The 13,869-nt window shown below is 39.2% G+C and overlaps 1 protein-coding gene across 2 annotated transcripts in view; it reads left to right on the top strand.

Moving 5' to 3' along the window:
• Window positions 1-13,869, top strand: part of LOC122564039 (membrane-associated phosphatidylinositol transfer protein 3) — a 440,972-nt gene that overhangs the window by 384,490 nt on the left and 42,613 nt on the right. For both annotated transcript variants that reach the window (XM_087977378.1, XM_043718505.2), the window contains one exon: window positions 4,773-4,946. In XM_087977378.1, the coding sequence (XP_087833504.1) occupies window positions 4,773-4,946 (174 nt within the window). The remainder of the gene's footprint in view (window positions 1-4,772; window positions 4,947-13,869) is intronic.

Genomic DNA, 13,869 nt, shown 5'->3' with positions numbered 1-13,869 from the left:
AAAGTAGCAATGTCTTCAAGAGGGTGTTAGGGTGGGTTGTGACTTAGGACAGGTCAGATGTGTGCCCTGGGGGTTAGTGACTGAGGCAAGGAAGTGGAAGTAAATGTACCAGGAAGTGTCAGCCATGCCAACTCTCTGTCATCAATAGTGTGTCTTTGGAGCTGCTGTGCCATTGTGTTGCTGGTGAAAGGCAACTCTGTAATGCCAATGCTTGGGCTGGAGCTTAAAGATAGTGCTGGCACCAGGGATTCCAGTCTATTCCAGGCAATCCAATGAATAGTGAGTTCTTTCTGCTGCAGCAAGTGGGAGCATTGGGCTGCCATTGCATGGAAAGCGTACCACAGGTGCAAGACAGCAGTTAATGAGCCAAGTTTGGGATGACACAGAGAGAAATCTCACAAGGACCCACAGAGAGAAACCTTCCATGAAACTCCACAATATTGGCACTCAGCCAAGAAAGATCATAAGATTCAGATCGATGAAACAGAATCGGACATGCTTTTATTTAATTAGATAGCTTGAATTTTTTAAAATATTCCTATGCCATAGTAATTCAGAAAGAAAATAGACCACAATTGGAATATAGCAAATAGAACTTTTTATTATACTTGCGAAACATTGATGTCCTGAGAATACGTCTCTCTGATGGTATTCAGCACAGTGTTTGAAATAATAGCACAAAGTCAACATTGTGAATGCTGCAAAGGTTACTTGTATTTAAGACTGCTTCAGTTTTGAACCAAGGTGACGTTTTGATAAGCATGGGGCAATAACTACTGTCAGCAACGTTATTATATGGATTTTTAATATGTTCATTTTGAAAACCTGCCTCTGCTATTTAAATGGAGGTGGTAACCTGTTTATTTTAAATGGAGGTAGTAACATGTTTGCTTTAAATGGAGGTGGTAACCTGTTTGTTATATTTCTTACATCTCACGCACAAGAACATTAAATGTTACACACTATGACTTGACACATATTAGAGCTGAAAAATGTGCTGCTGGAAAAGCGCAGCAGGTCAGGCAGCACCCAAGGAGCAGGAGAATCGACGTTTCGGGCATAAGCCCTTCTTCAGGAATGGCTTCTTGACACATGTTATAATGGCTCAGATTTTGCATTTGAAATAATGGTGAAACTGCCAGTCCTCAGAGTTACGATGGAGTAAGTCAGACAGCAACTTCTGGCATCTGTGCATACACAGATAAAGAAAGGAACTGTACAATTCTGCTCGAGAAATCATCTTGCGCCACAGGGCATATTGTAGCAGTCCTCAGCAATGGACCTACACTGATTCAGTGCACTGATGTAAACTTGAATTATTTCCCTACAAATTTCCACTACAAGTTCCAGAAAGAAAATTAGTGCTGGGCATTCATGAGTGAGTAATTAATTTAGCAGCATGGAAATTGTCAATTACTGACAAACAAATCCTTTGGCCCTGAAAGTTTCTTTTTATATGTGTGAAGGTTTATCTTTCAGAAATTAATTATTGTTGGAATAATGATAAAAATAAATCTGCATCTCTTAATTCTGTCTGTATTTCTTCATCTTTATTCTACTTTCTATATGTGAGCTAAATATAACTAATATTTCCTGGTTTAGATTCTTCAAACTGATTGGAAAAGAATCTTGTTATTTCTTTCCTGGAAAGAGTGACTGACTGCATCAGTGCAGACATTTACTCTGAAGCCTGGTAAAACTATGTGGGTAGCTATAAATGAGGGAATAGCAAGTGAAAATTATGCAGTTTATTTCATCATGTTACAATATAGATTTAATTGTACAATGATTCCTATTCATTTGATCCTGTTTGTACTTAAAGCAGAACTTATGGGAATAACATTAATCGACACACCTTGCCCAATTTGCTCATAGTAGGGCAAAAACAAAAAGCCTGGCAGAACTGCACAAGAAAATGGTAGCAAAGGAAAATTGTATGTTCGGAAAAATGAACTTTTATTGTCTCTTTAACGACCAGTTGTTTGAATGTTGCAAATATTCATCTGATGAGTCATCAAACTGAGACCATGTCTGCCTTCGCAGGTGGACTTGAAAGGTCTCACAGCCCTAATTCAAAATTTCCTTGGTGTCTTGAGTCAATATTTTTCCATAAGCCATCTTCTTGAAAAGCAAGTTGAACTAATTTCTGTCACATTTCTGTTTGTGGGAGCTTGCTGTGCACAAATTGGCAGCTGCAGTTCCTGCATTTCACCACTAAATGCTTTTCCAAGCTTCTTGTTTTAGGCAGTCCTGCAATTGGGAAATGTGCTATATAACTACAGAGCTTTCATTTAGATTAGATTCCCTACAGTGTGGAAATAGGCCCTTCGGCCCAATAAGTCCATACCGACCCTCCGAAGAGCAACCTACTCAGACCCATTCCCCAACGTTTATACCTGACTAATGCACCTAACACTATGGCCAATTCACCTGACCTGCACATCTTTGGACTGTGGGAGGAAACCGGAGCACCCGGAGGAAACCCACACAGATCCGGGGAGAATGTGCAAACTCCACACAGACATTGTCCGAGGCGCTGTGAGGCAGCAGTGCTAACCACTGAGCCACCATGTTTAATGTGTGGGTCTGGAATCATGCAGGCTAATGAAGGGAATCCAATTACATGACATTTGAAACAAGTATCTACTCAAGCAAAATTAATTGACTATGAAGATAGCACTTAATTTCTTCTTTCAAGACCCATCAGCTATAGGCTCTGAGCAAAGCTGCCTTATCAGATGCCATAAATGACACTGGAAATCCAAAGAATACAGTAACTGGTTGCCAAGCTACCAAACCTACTGAGGTAGTGCCACAGAAGATATGCAAGGTAGTAAAGATGCCAGCAGTGTCTATTATATGATTAAGTTGGAATAGTTTTAATAACTGTTGGATACTGTTAGCTATAAAACATTTTAAAATTTATTATAGCCCAATTGCTGTCATGAAGATATTCCCTTACATTAACTTCTTCCCATGCTGTTTTGTTTTAGGTTCTTGATCACATAACCAAATGTAATTTCCTTTTATCACAGCAAACTACAATTAGCCATATATGGAATTCAGTCTAATAGACTCTTACTTAGAAAACAAAATCAACATGCTATTGATGTATGTCCAGGGCAAGTAGGACTCCAGAAGTAGGGATACTGCCAATGTGCCAAACAATCCTAACAGACTCCTTGTTGTGGTTGTGTTCGCCGAGCTGGGAATTTGTGTTGCAGACGTTTTATCCCTGTCTAGGTGACATCCTCAGTGCTTGGGAGCCTCCTGTGAAGCGCTTCTGTGGTGTTTCCTCCGGCATTTATAGTGGTTTGAATCTGCCGCTTCCAGTTGTCAGTTCCAGCTGTCCGCTGCAGTGGTCGGTATATTGGGTCCAGGTCGATGTGCTTACTGATTGAATCTGTGGATGAGTGCCATAGAGGCTCCCAAGCACTGAGGATGTCACCTAGACAGGGGACGAAACGTCTGCAACACAAATTCCCAGCTCAGCGAGCAGAACCATAACAACGAGCACCCGAGTTACAAATCTTCTCACAAACTCTAACAGACTCCTGTGTACTGCAGCGATTGGTTGAGATGGCTCCACAAGGTTATGACACCTGGGCTCTTATTTACTCGACCAGCGTGAATAAAACATGTTACTTCTAAATTACTGAGAGAGAAAGGAAAATGTGAAGTGTATCAAATCAAAACAAAAATGAATATGGCAGAAAATAAATTACTCAGATAACTTGCATATAAATTGAATTAAAAATCAAACTGTGTAATTTATATTTTACCAAACTGCCTGTTGTTTCTCTTTTGTTTAGATTAACATCAAATCTTTAGAACCTTACATGCCAAAGGAAGGAAATAGTTTGTACTACAGCCATTTTTAGAATGTCTAAACAATTAACGGGAATCAGAATTCCATTTACCAAAAACAAAAGAAACAGAACCCTTAGGTGAAGCATTTTCTCCAATGTTCTCTTAATTGATTAACAGTTTATAAATGCTGGCATATTTTCGCAAGACGAATTTGCATACAGCATTGAAATTCCAGAAGGTTTGAATCTGCGCTGGTGCCTTCATTTTCATATTAACCACAGTTCGCGTTTGTAGAGCTACAGTTCTAATATGCTGCAATGTTAATGTGAAATTAGCCAGAAAAGATAATTTTCCAAAACTTATATCCTTTGGGTGAAAGTGAACATTCCACGGACCAGGGAAAGTTTAATAATTGCAATGAAAATTGGTAGCTTGCTGCAGTTAATTTCCACTTAATGGTGCAAAGCTGAAACAGCCTGTTTTAGAACATGGGAGTAACTAGGAATCTTTCTTTCTCTGTGAAAGAGAGTCACCCATTGATTATCATCCCCATCCTGATTAGCGCCCAATGAATTGACGGACAAATGTGCACATTATCCTCCATTATTTAATGTGAATGAAAAGGTGGACTCAGAATAATATCCTTCTTGATACAAACCTTTTTGTTCACATCAGCAGATCTGCGTCAATGTTATGTCTTGAACATGGTTGGGAAGATTTCACAACAAAGATGAAGCTGTATTTAATCTGTGCTGTCTTTTTAAGGTTACTGTACAAGTACTTCTTGTACAGAAGTAGCCTAGCAAGTCAACATATGCTATCCAACCATTGGTGATGTTAAGCTGTACAACCCATGAAACTGAGAATAATGAATGGAAAAATTTCCCTTTAGCTCTTAAAAGCAAGCAGGATTTTATTCAGGAGGACGTCATGCATGTTATTGTTCTGTTTTACACCCACAGCTGACCTCTTGCAGAGACATGCATCTCTCTTTCTGGAAACTTCTAATGCCCCCACATCTCCTCACACTCTACTGACGCAATTGCAACGAGGGATACGGAGAGGCAGTCAAACGAGCATTACCAGCGAAATGTCAGGATCTTCCGAGAGTATCTTCGCAACCAATATTGCGAGCAGTAAGTAAACGATCCAACCTGGATTCTTTTGGATTTCTACCTAACGTACACCAAGAACGGAATCCTCTTGTCTCAGAAGAGGAGAGGTAGGAGGTGGACAAAGCATTTCATTAGGCAAGGTGATGGTGTAACTGCCACCACTGAATTAACTTTCTAATAGCAGGGTCCTTCCTGCCTCATTGCCAATTGAGGTCCTTAAGCAAAAGCATGAAGTGTGTGCACTGCTTATCATCCAGAGCTGTGGGTGCCTGGAACCTTGTACCTGACTAGATGCAGGGCAAGAGGCCACTCAATGAGAACTGAATCCCTGTCATTTTTTTCAGCCCGTTACTCCCCTCTGCTTGTGACCCATACTCCTGCAACCATGCTCTTAAATTATTAAACTAGCTCCTGGAGCCTTAGATCCCTGGCTTGCTTCCCCAGCAGCAGTCAGGGGCTTCCTGTAGAAGCTGCCAGCCTCTAGTTTGTTGACAAATCCTGCCAGACAGGAGCTCTGCCCTCTTGTGGGCCAAATTCCAGAGGGAAGCCCACCAGTGCCCTCGATCTGGTAGAAGATCTGGGACACCTTCCTGAGAAGTGCAGCAGGAGTCTCGTGTCAGATTTCCAGTCGGCAGGCAAATCTTTGGGCACCAATGAAAGATTCCAACCCAGGAATCTATTTAACCAGTGGCCACTCCAGTGTTAATTATTGATTCAGTAGTACCCACATCTGTGGTATTTCCATGTTTTCCAACCTTTATTCTTGGAATATGCTGACAAGGTAGGGGCCTAAAATTTTATCCTTTTGAAAGCTGAGCTGCCTTTGGAAGTCCAACTCCAGGCTGACCTCAAACCTCCAAATTTGGATGCACGTTTCTCATGAACCCTTTGTGCTAATTTCTCAAATTGAAAGCTGGTTCAGATCATCATAATGGATACTAGGTAAGATGGAAACGAAAATTCTCCCAGTATCTTTCCTCTCATTTTTTCTTCCTCAGTCACTCCATCCAAACAGATCAACTTGCTCCTTATTTCATTGTGATCATGGGATTGTGCTGTGCACAAATTGGCTGCCATTTTCTTATGTAACACCAGGGATTGCATTTTAAAATTATTGTAAGACTTATAAGATTAAGACACTGAGCCCTCCAGACGATATGGGCGCCATTCTATAAAATGCAAATATATATTTCTTAAAACGTAGCCTTTAACACAGGTCGATTGCAAACTAAGTTGTCACAGTCAAATCTATTAGCTAAGACCAAACCTGAATTTATCTGTTTAATCCTTAGGTAAGAAGGGATGAGTGGGCCTGTAATATCGTTACATTGTTAGCAAAACATGATAGATGTGCAGCATTTAATTCTGGAAAGAGTTTTATACACTTAGAAATATTGCCATATTTATAATCGTATCACTGCTATTGTAGCCTCTGACTTCAGTACCCGAATATGATAAGACACTCTGTTTTACAAAACCAATGAAGTCAGAATCGTGGACATAGCATGAGAAACATTCCCTGACATTTGGACAGAATGTGCATGTTCCAAACACAGAGCTAATAGTGCACGGAAAAAAGAAGTTAAAACACACAAGTTGGTGTTTTCGAGTGCTTTGTAATCAAATGTGAATACACACTTTTAATGCCTCCACTATCAGGGATCTTATTTTAAGACCTTGCTTTACAAAATCTGATTTCAGCATTTTCCTACAATTGGTAGCTGGATGGCCATCTATGGCTTGTAGCTTTAAAAATGTGGCAATTGATTTCCTGTTCATTACTAACCGATTAGGACTGTACATCAGTGTACAGTTGCTCTTTTATGAAAGAGCAATTTGAACCAATTAAGTGAACATATTAATCTGTCAACTATGGCTCTGCTGAATTTTCAGCTAATTTACTTTTCCTTTACCAAATAAATTTCTATTTAGTATGAATATTATTCAATTGAATAATGACAAGAAAATTCACTCAATGTGTTGCATCTAAAGCAATTATTTTCACTTACTGGTGCATCTTCTTTACTTCCTGCAAATTTTATATCACACTTGCATGCAAACTCTCACATGCAAAGAACAGGAACACATCATAATTAAACTGTTGGGAATTAACAATCAGCAAATAGAAAGCACGGGTTAAAAACCAACTGTCATGGGTTGGAAAATAATATTAAAAATGGGAAGCAACAGCGACTGCTTTAAAAAAAAGGGGGAACTAGAGGGCACAGATTTAAACCAAAAGAACCAGATGTAACATATGGAAAAACCTTGTTGTGCATCAAGTGATTAACATGCTGAGTTGGTGGATACAAATTCATTTTCCAAAGATAAATACTTGGAGAAAAAGGTGCAGGAATATAGGGAAAGAGCACAGGGGTGGGACTGATTGGATTGCTCTTCATAGAAGCCAGTGCAAACTCAATGGGTTAAATGGTCTCTTCCTGTCCTGTGATATTCTGTGGAACTACAATTCTCCTGAAATTCCATTAAAATCATGGATGATGGAAAAAATGAGATTGATTCCTTTCAACCTGTTCTTTACATCTGGGAAGTCTAGCTCTGGCACATGATCAGAATGACAAAGTACAGAAGATGCAGATCACTGATTGTTAGGAATGCAAAGCAGTGTCTGTGCTCTGTAAAAGATCACAGTCACACATTATTGCATCATTACTTACCATTATAACAAATCAATACTGTTAATGTATTGCAATATTCAGCCCCCAAATTCTTCGTTTAATATGTCTGTTTTTTCCCCTGTGGATTTGTATGGACTCTAAAACACAAATACTTCTGTTTTTGCCTTTCTATAGACTTCTCAGCAGTAATATGAGGCTGCAGGTTTGAATAATGCTTGGTTGGAGATTCCATGTAAAAGGGTCATTAGGGCAGAATATTCCGTGTTTGTGCTAATAAAACCGAAAGATACAGAAGGAGGAAGGAAAAAGACTATTAATGTTCTTCCTGTCTTTTTATGTTGTTTTTGTCTGTGCAATGTTCAGCTTGCTGCTAGAAATGTTGCTGTTTATTCCTTTTTAATGAACATTGTAATTAATGTTTTATAAGTATGGGGAATGTAATTCATTTTCAACGGTCAGTAATGTGCTGTAATTGGACTTTTCACAGCATTTCTCCCTACAGCAGGCAATTTAATCAGCATTTCTTTAGTCTTTATATAGCAGCATTGGATCTGAATATTCATACTTCTTTCATGACTCACTCATCAGCAAATTAGCATCTTTAGCTGAGGAAGCCCTGCGCCCATTACACTTAACTCATATTCATGGTGTCTTTGAGATGGTGTTTAAATCTATTTGGACAAAATTGAACTTAATTGGCAATATTAATCACATCATCAAAAAATAGACAAAGATGAGGAAGACAATTTACCCCATTTCACCTCATACGTCCAGAACGTCTCTCAATTGTAACATCGAATTGTTTTTAAGTGATTCAGAGCCTTTTGTCTTAGTCTTTACCCTTATGTCTATTTCATGTCCAGTTGTCCCTTTGTACCAAGAACTTCCCAACATCAGTGCTAAATTTGTCTTTAATTAGCTTGTCCTCTTGACCAAGTGTCACATTTGGTTCAAAATAGTATTACAGATTTACCCTTTTAATAACATGACTTCAGAAAGATATATAAAGTAATTCTAACCATCTCTTTACATGTTTGAAAATCTCAATTTCTCCTGTCTTTTCTCTCAACTCACTTCTGAGATGTTAGGGGTCATTTTCATGACTCTTCTCTGAGTCACCTCTCTATTATTTTGCATTAAAGTGACCAGACTGGAGACAAGATTCAGTCAGTATTTTGCCGAGAGAGTCATACTCATGCAGCAGGTCTACCTCAAACTTGTGTTCTTACATTTCTAGTAATTCCATTAAAAGCAAGTTGGTTAATAAAATAAACAAAAAGATACCACTTCCTTAACTAACTGGGGATACTGATGTGTCTTTACTGAGGAGTATGTTAATAACTCACAGTTATTTGATTACCTTGATCAACTTATTCAGTTTTTCAAATCAGCATCAGTGACCTCAACCCATATTGCATGAATCATATAATCTAATTTATTTTTAAATGTATTTAAAATGTTTAAATTGAAAGGCTGGTACTTCATTCTTTGCTGCGGACTTAAAAATGCCAGATTCAAGTATTCTTCAATTAAGGAAAAAAAAACATATGCACTGACAACATACCCTTCTATTTCAACCCCATATCTCTTGACCCCCTCCATTATTTCTGACTTTTCGATCTACTTGTTTGACATCCAGAATTCTGGAACTGAACAAGATGAAAATTCCTCCAACTAAATATAGGCAATGCTAAAGCTATAACTTTGATGGAATCAAAATCTCTGTTTACAATGTTGATGGTGTATTAAAGATGGCTTCAACCACATGAGAACTCCATCACCAAGATTGCTTGCTTCCACTTCTATAACAAATTTTGTCTCTGCCCCTGCCTCAAGTATTCTGATGATGATCCCTTCAACCATTTGTTTTTTAACTTGACTATTTCAATGTACTCCGCTCCAATTCTCATCTTTGACTGTACTTGAATTTAAGTCCATTCAAATCACCACTGCCATATGTTAACTTGCGCTAGCCAAACCTGACCTATTGTTGACTCCTGGTCCAGGAGACTTCATTTCTATGAAATGAATGCTTCATTTCTAAAATTCTCATCCTTCTGAGCAAATCCTAACATGGCCTTGTTTCCTCTCCATATTTCTGTACTCTCCCCAATATTTCTGCACCCCTCTAATTCTGGCATCCCCGATTTTTATCCTTCTATTGTTGGATATCCCTCTATCTTTGCCTTCACCTTATTACTTCCTAACCCTCAAATTCTTGGCCTAAGCTTTTTCTCTGCCTCTCAACCTATCCATCCTCCATTTAAATGTTTAGTAAAACCTAACTCTTCAATTAAGCTTTTGGCCATCTTCCCTAACATTTTTGTAAGTCATTTTGCTTCAAGTTTTGTTGGATCGATCTTCTGTCAAAGTGTGGATATCGTGCTGTGTTAAACATGATATATAAGTGGAATGTGTTATTGTGCCATTCCCTCTTGGGTAGTCCCCACATACCATACTTTGATGGTACAATTTTTTTTAGTAGCCAGATTTAGCAATGATTTCATTGAAGAGATTGGGATAGGTTTTTGGTCTTACCATCTAAGTGTAAAATATTGCCAAGATGAGGCAAATACTGAAAATCAGGAGAGAAGGATCACGTGACTATAACCAAGTCACTAGAACATCCACTATTTTAAATGGACAGAAAGTTTGAGGAGTGGGGAAGGACTGCACTCAGGCAATCTTTTATAGAAGTCAAGGGGCCAATAACTCTCCATGGTCCAGAGGGGTCAATATTGGAACATCTGGCCTGGGTACTTTGGTTGAAAATATGTCAGGATCATTATGGCCATCCATTGACCACCCCTGGCATTTATTTGGCCAATTGAGCGAAGAGAGGTATAATAGTGATATTTTTATATCCTAGAGACACGCACTGTTGGGGCTTACACATGAACAATGATTGAGCGAGGCATGCAACGGAAAGCAACTGTGAAGATTGAAAGTCTGCAAAGTAAATGGTTTCAGAAAGGAAGGAGAGAAAATTGTTGGTTAATTTGAGCCTAGCCCCATGATGGCAAACTGACAGTGTCAGATGGGACAATCACTATGCAACTCATTATAAAGTAAAATCAGACAGGATCTGGGACTGAGGTTGATAAAATTACCACCACCCCTTATAAAAAAAAGACGCTGTCTGTTGACTATTAGAAACAGAATTGATTCTCAGGTGATTTTAAGGCAGTGGGGTGGTGTTCAAGAAATGGCTACAAATGACTTGAAGGCCAAACAGTGTTTGTAATCTAAATTCACGAAGGCAGCTAGCTAATCCTCTTCACCCATAGATATGTCAGTTTGTTTTGAAATGGAACATTCAGTAAAATGGTTAAAGCATTATATAAAGTTGAAATATTTATGTAGTGGTTTAATAACAATGGCAGCCGTTTATCTGCACAGTTTGACTGTTCTGGAGATTGATTGAAATAACCTTCAGCCTCATCCCTATTGCGGACACTAGCCCCACCTCCCAAGACAGTACGTGGCATATACTTAATGTCCTTACATGTTCCAACCACCTTGCAATTATTTTTAGCAAAAATAGATTTGTTAACATCTGTTAGTATTATGACCTCATTGGACAAGATGTATCTATATACCATGCCAGTATTGCTCTGGGAGATATAAAATGATAATTTTTTGACATCAATTCAATCACTAAACTTTATCGTTCCTATGTTTACACATTCCTATTCTGAGCTCATTTCATGAAAATTAATTTCCTTCTTACCAGAGTTTATCTATCAATCATGGTCCCGTTTTAAATTTGTGTCTGGAATCACTCTTAGTGCTCTGATTTTAAACAGTGAGCTTTCTCTTCAATGCGGCCCTGCAGATGTTATAATTGAACAACACAGACCCCAGTCAAGAGCGTGGCTTGATAGATTATGTTTTAGTTTTCGTTGAAGAATCACAGAGTGTTACAGTGCAGAATCATAGAATTCCTACGTGTGGAAGCAAACCATTTGGCCCATCAAGCCCACCCAGATGCCCTGTAACCCTGAAGTTCCCATGTCCCATCCATCTCACCTGCACATCTTTGGATTATGGGAGAAAACCAGAGCACTTGGAGGAAATCTGCAAACTCCACACAGATACTCACCGAAGGCTGGAAACTGGGTCCCTGGCACTATGTCGCAGCACTGCTAACCACTGAGCCACCGTACTATCCAAAGGTGGCAATTCAGCCAATTGTGACTGCACCAGCTCTTCAAATGAGCAACATTGCCTAGTGCCAATTCCCTATAACCTTTCACATTATTTTTATCCAAACAATCATCTTGAATACCCCGATTGAACGTGCATCCATCACACTTCCAGGCAGTGCATTCCATAACCGAATTACTCACTGAGGGAGAAAAGTTTTTCCTCATGTCAGTTCCAGCAATATCTTTGGGAAGAAGCAGAGTTAACATGTTGAGTTCTGATGACCCTTGACTCACCTTCTTCTCTCCAAGAAGAACAATCCCATCTTCTTCAAACTATCCTCATAACTTAAGTTTCTCATCCCTTGAACCATTTGTGTAAATCGTTTCTACACTCTTTCCAATATGTTCGCACTCTTCCTATAACATGGCACCCAGAAGTGTACACAATTCCCCAACAGAGGCCTAACAAGTATGTTATGCAAGTTCAATATATACTCCTCGCTTTTGTACTCGGTATCCCAATGAATATTTGATTTGATTTGATTCGATTATTGTCACACATGTATCGAGTGACAAGTATCATTTTGCATGCTATCCAGGCAAATCATACCTTACATAAGTACATCAGGGTAATAGAACAGAACGCAAAATACCATGCTGCAGAGAAGTTGTTGAGTAATATATATTAATTCTAATACATGAGAGGTCTGTTCATTGGTCTGATAACAGCAGGGAAGAAGCTAGTCTCGAATCTGTTGGTATGTGTTTTCAAACTTTATCTTCTGCATTATTAGGATTATTCATCCTTAATAATGTTGATGATATTGTATCTTCTATTTACTACTCTCTCTACCTATCCTTCCACCTTCAATGATCAGTGCACATTAACACCATGTCCTCCTGCTCCTGCATCCCCATTAATCAAAATGGAGAATTAAGTTCAGGGTTTGAAGTTGTTGTTGAACACATTGATGGGAAAATGAGGTGGCTTTCCTTTAGCTTGCATTGGACTTCACCAGAATACTGCAGCAAGCCTAGGAAATAAAAGGTGAACTCAAGAACAAGACATTGGATTGAAATGGCGAGCGACTAGAAAGGTCGGGTTTGTATTTGTGAACTGAGCAGAAGTGTTCTGCAAAGCAGTCACCCTGTCTGTGTTTGGCCTCACTCAATGTAAAGGAGGACTACATTGTTAGCAGTAAAATAGTCTGAACAAAAACTGATTTGCTGTTTCAACTGGAAGGAGTGCATGGGGCCTTGGATAATGATGAAGGAGATAGTAAAGAGGTAAGTGTTGCTCTTTATATGATTGCATGGGAAGATGTCATAGGTTGGGGAAGGAAGGCATTGAAGTGTTGACAGTGATGGAAGAGTGGACCATGGTGCCTCTAAGAAGTACTAACATGGAAGGGGAGGGGAGGATATGTATTTCGTTGGTATCCTTGTGAAGGTAACAGGAATGAAGACAGATGATCCTTAGAATGAAGAGGCTGTGCAATGGAAGGTGAGGACAAAAGAAGCCATTCAGGTTTCTGGGAAGGAGGGGAGGGGATGAAAGTGGAAGGGCAGGAAATTAGTCCTGAGAACTAAGAACTCTGACCAATACAGTGAGAGGATTCCTTGTGAGAGGAAAAAGGGAGACTCCCTAATGGCATTGTGGGTCAGCTGGTGGACTGCAGCATTTCATGAAGGCAGCTCATCACCATCTTCTTAAGGGCAACTAGGGAAAGGCAAAGCCCCAACCACATCCCACAAAAATGAATAATAACAAAAAAAAATGTTAGGCGTGCCATTGTGGAAGACAGCAACATTGGAATAAATGTGATGGAGAAACTAGGAGAATAGAATGGAGTCAGGAATCAGGATTTAGGATTGGTTGGACTTGTAACGAATGATGATAGTCAGCCCGTCCTTAGAAATGGAAACAAAGAAATCAAGGAAGGGAAGTGTCGAGTCAGAGAGGGATCAGATGAAGGTGAGTGAAAGATGGAAAATAGCAGCAAATCCTTTGAATTTTTCCAGTTCCAGACAAGAGCAGGAAGTAGCAGCAATACAGTCATCAATGCATTTGCAGAACAGCTTTTGGGAAAGGGCTCAAGTACAACTGGAATAAGGGATGTTTGACAAACGCACAAAAAAGGGGTATAATTAAGGCTG

This window comes from Chiloscyllium plagiosum, unplaced genomic scaffold (genome assembly GCF_037043375.1).
Source record: "Chiloscyllium plagiosum isolate Xiang-an unplaced genomic scaffold, Cpla_swu_hap1 HiC_scaffold_31, whole genome shotgun sequence".
Lineage (NCBI taxonomy): Eukaryota > Metazoa > Chordata > Chondrichthyes > Orectolobiformes > Hemiscylliidae > Chiloscyllium > Chiloscyllium plagiosum.
This window is presented reverse-complemented; position numbering and strand designations above follow the sequence as displayed.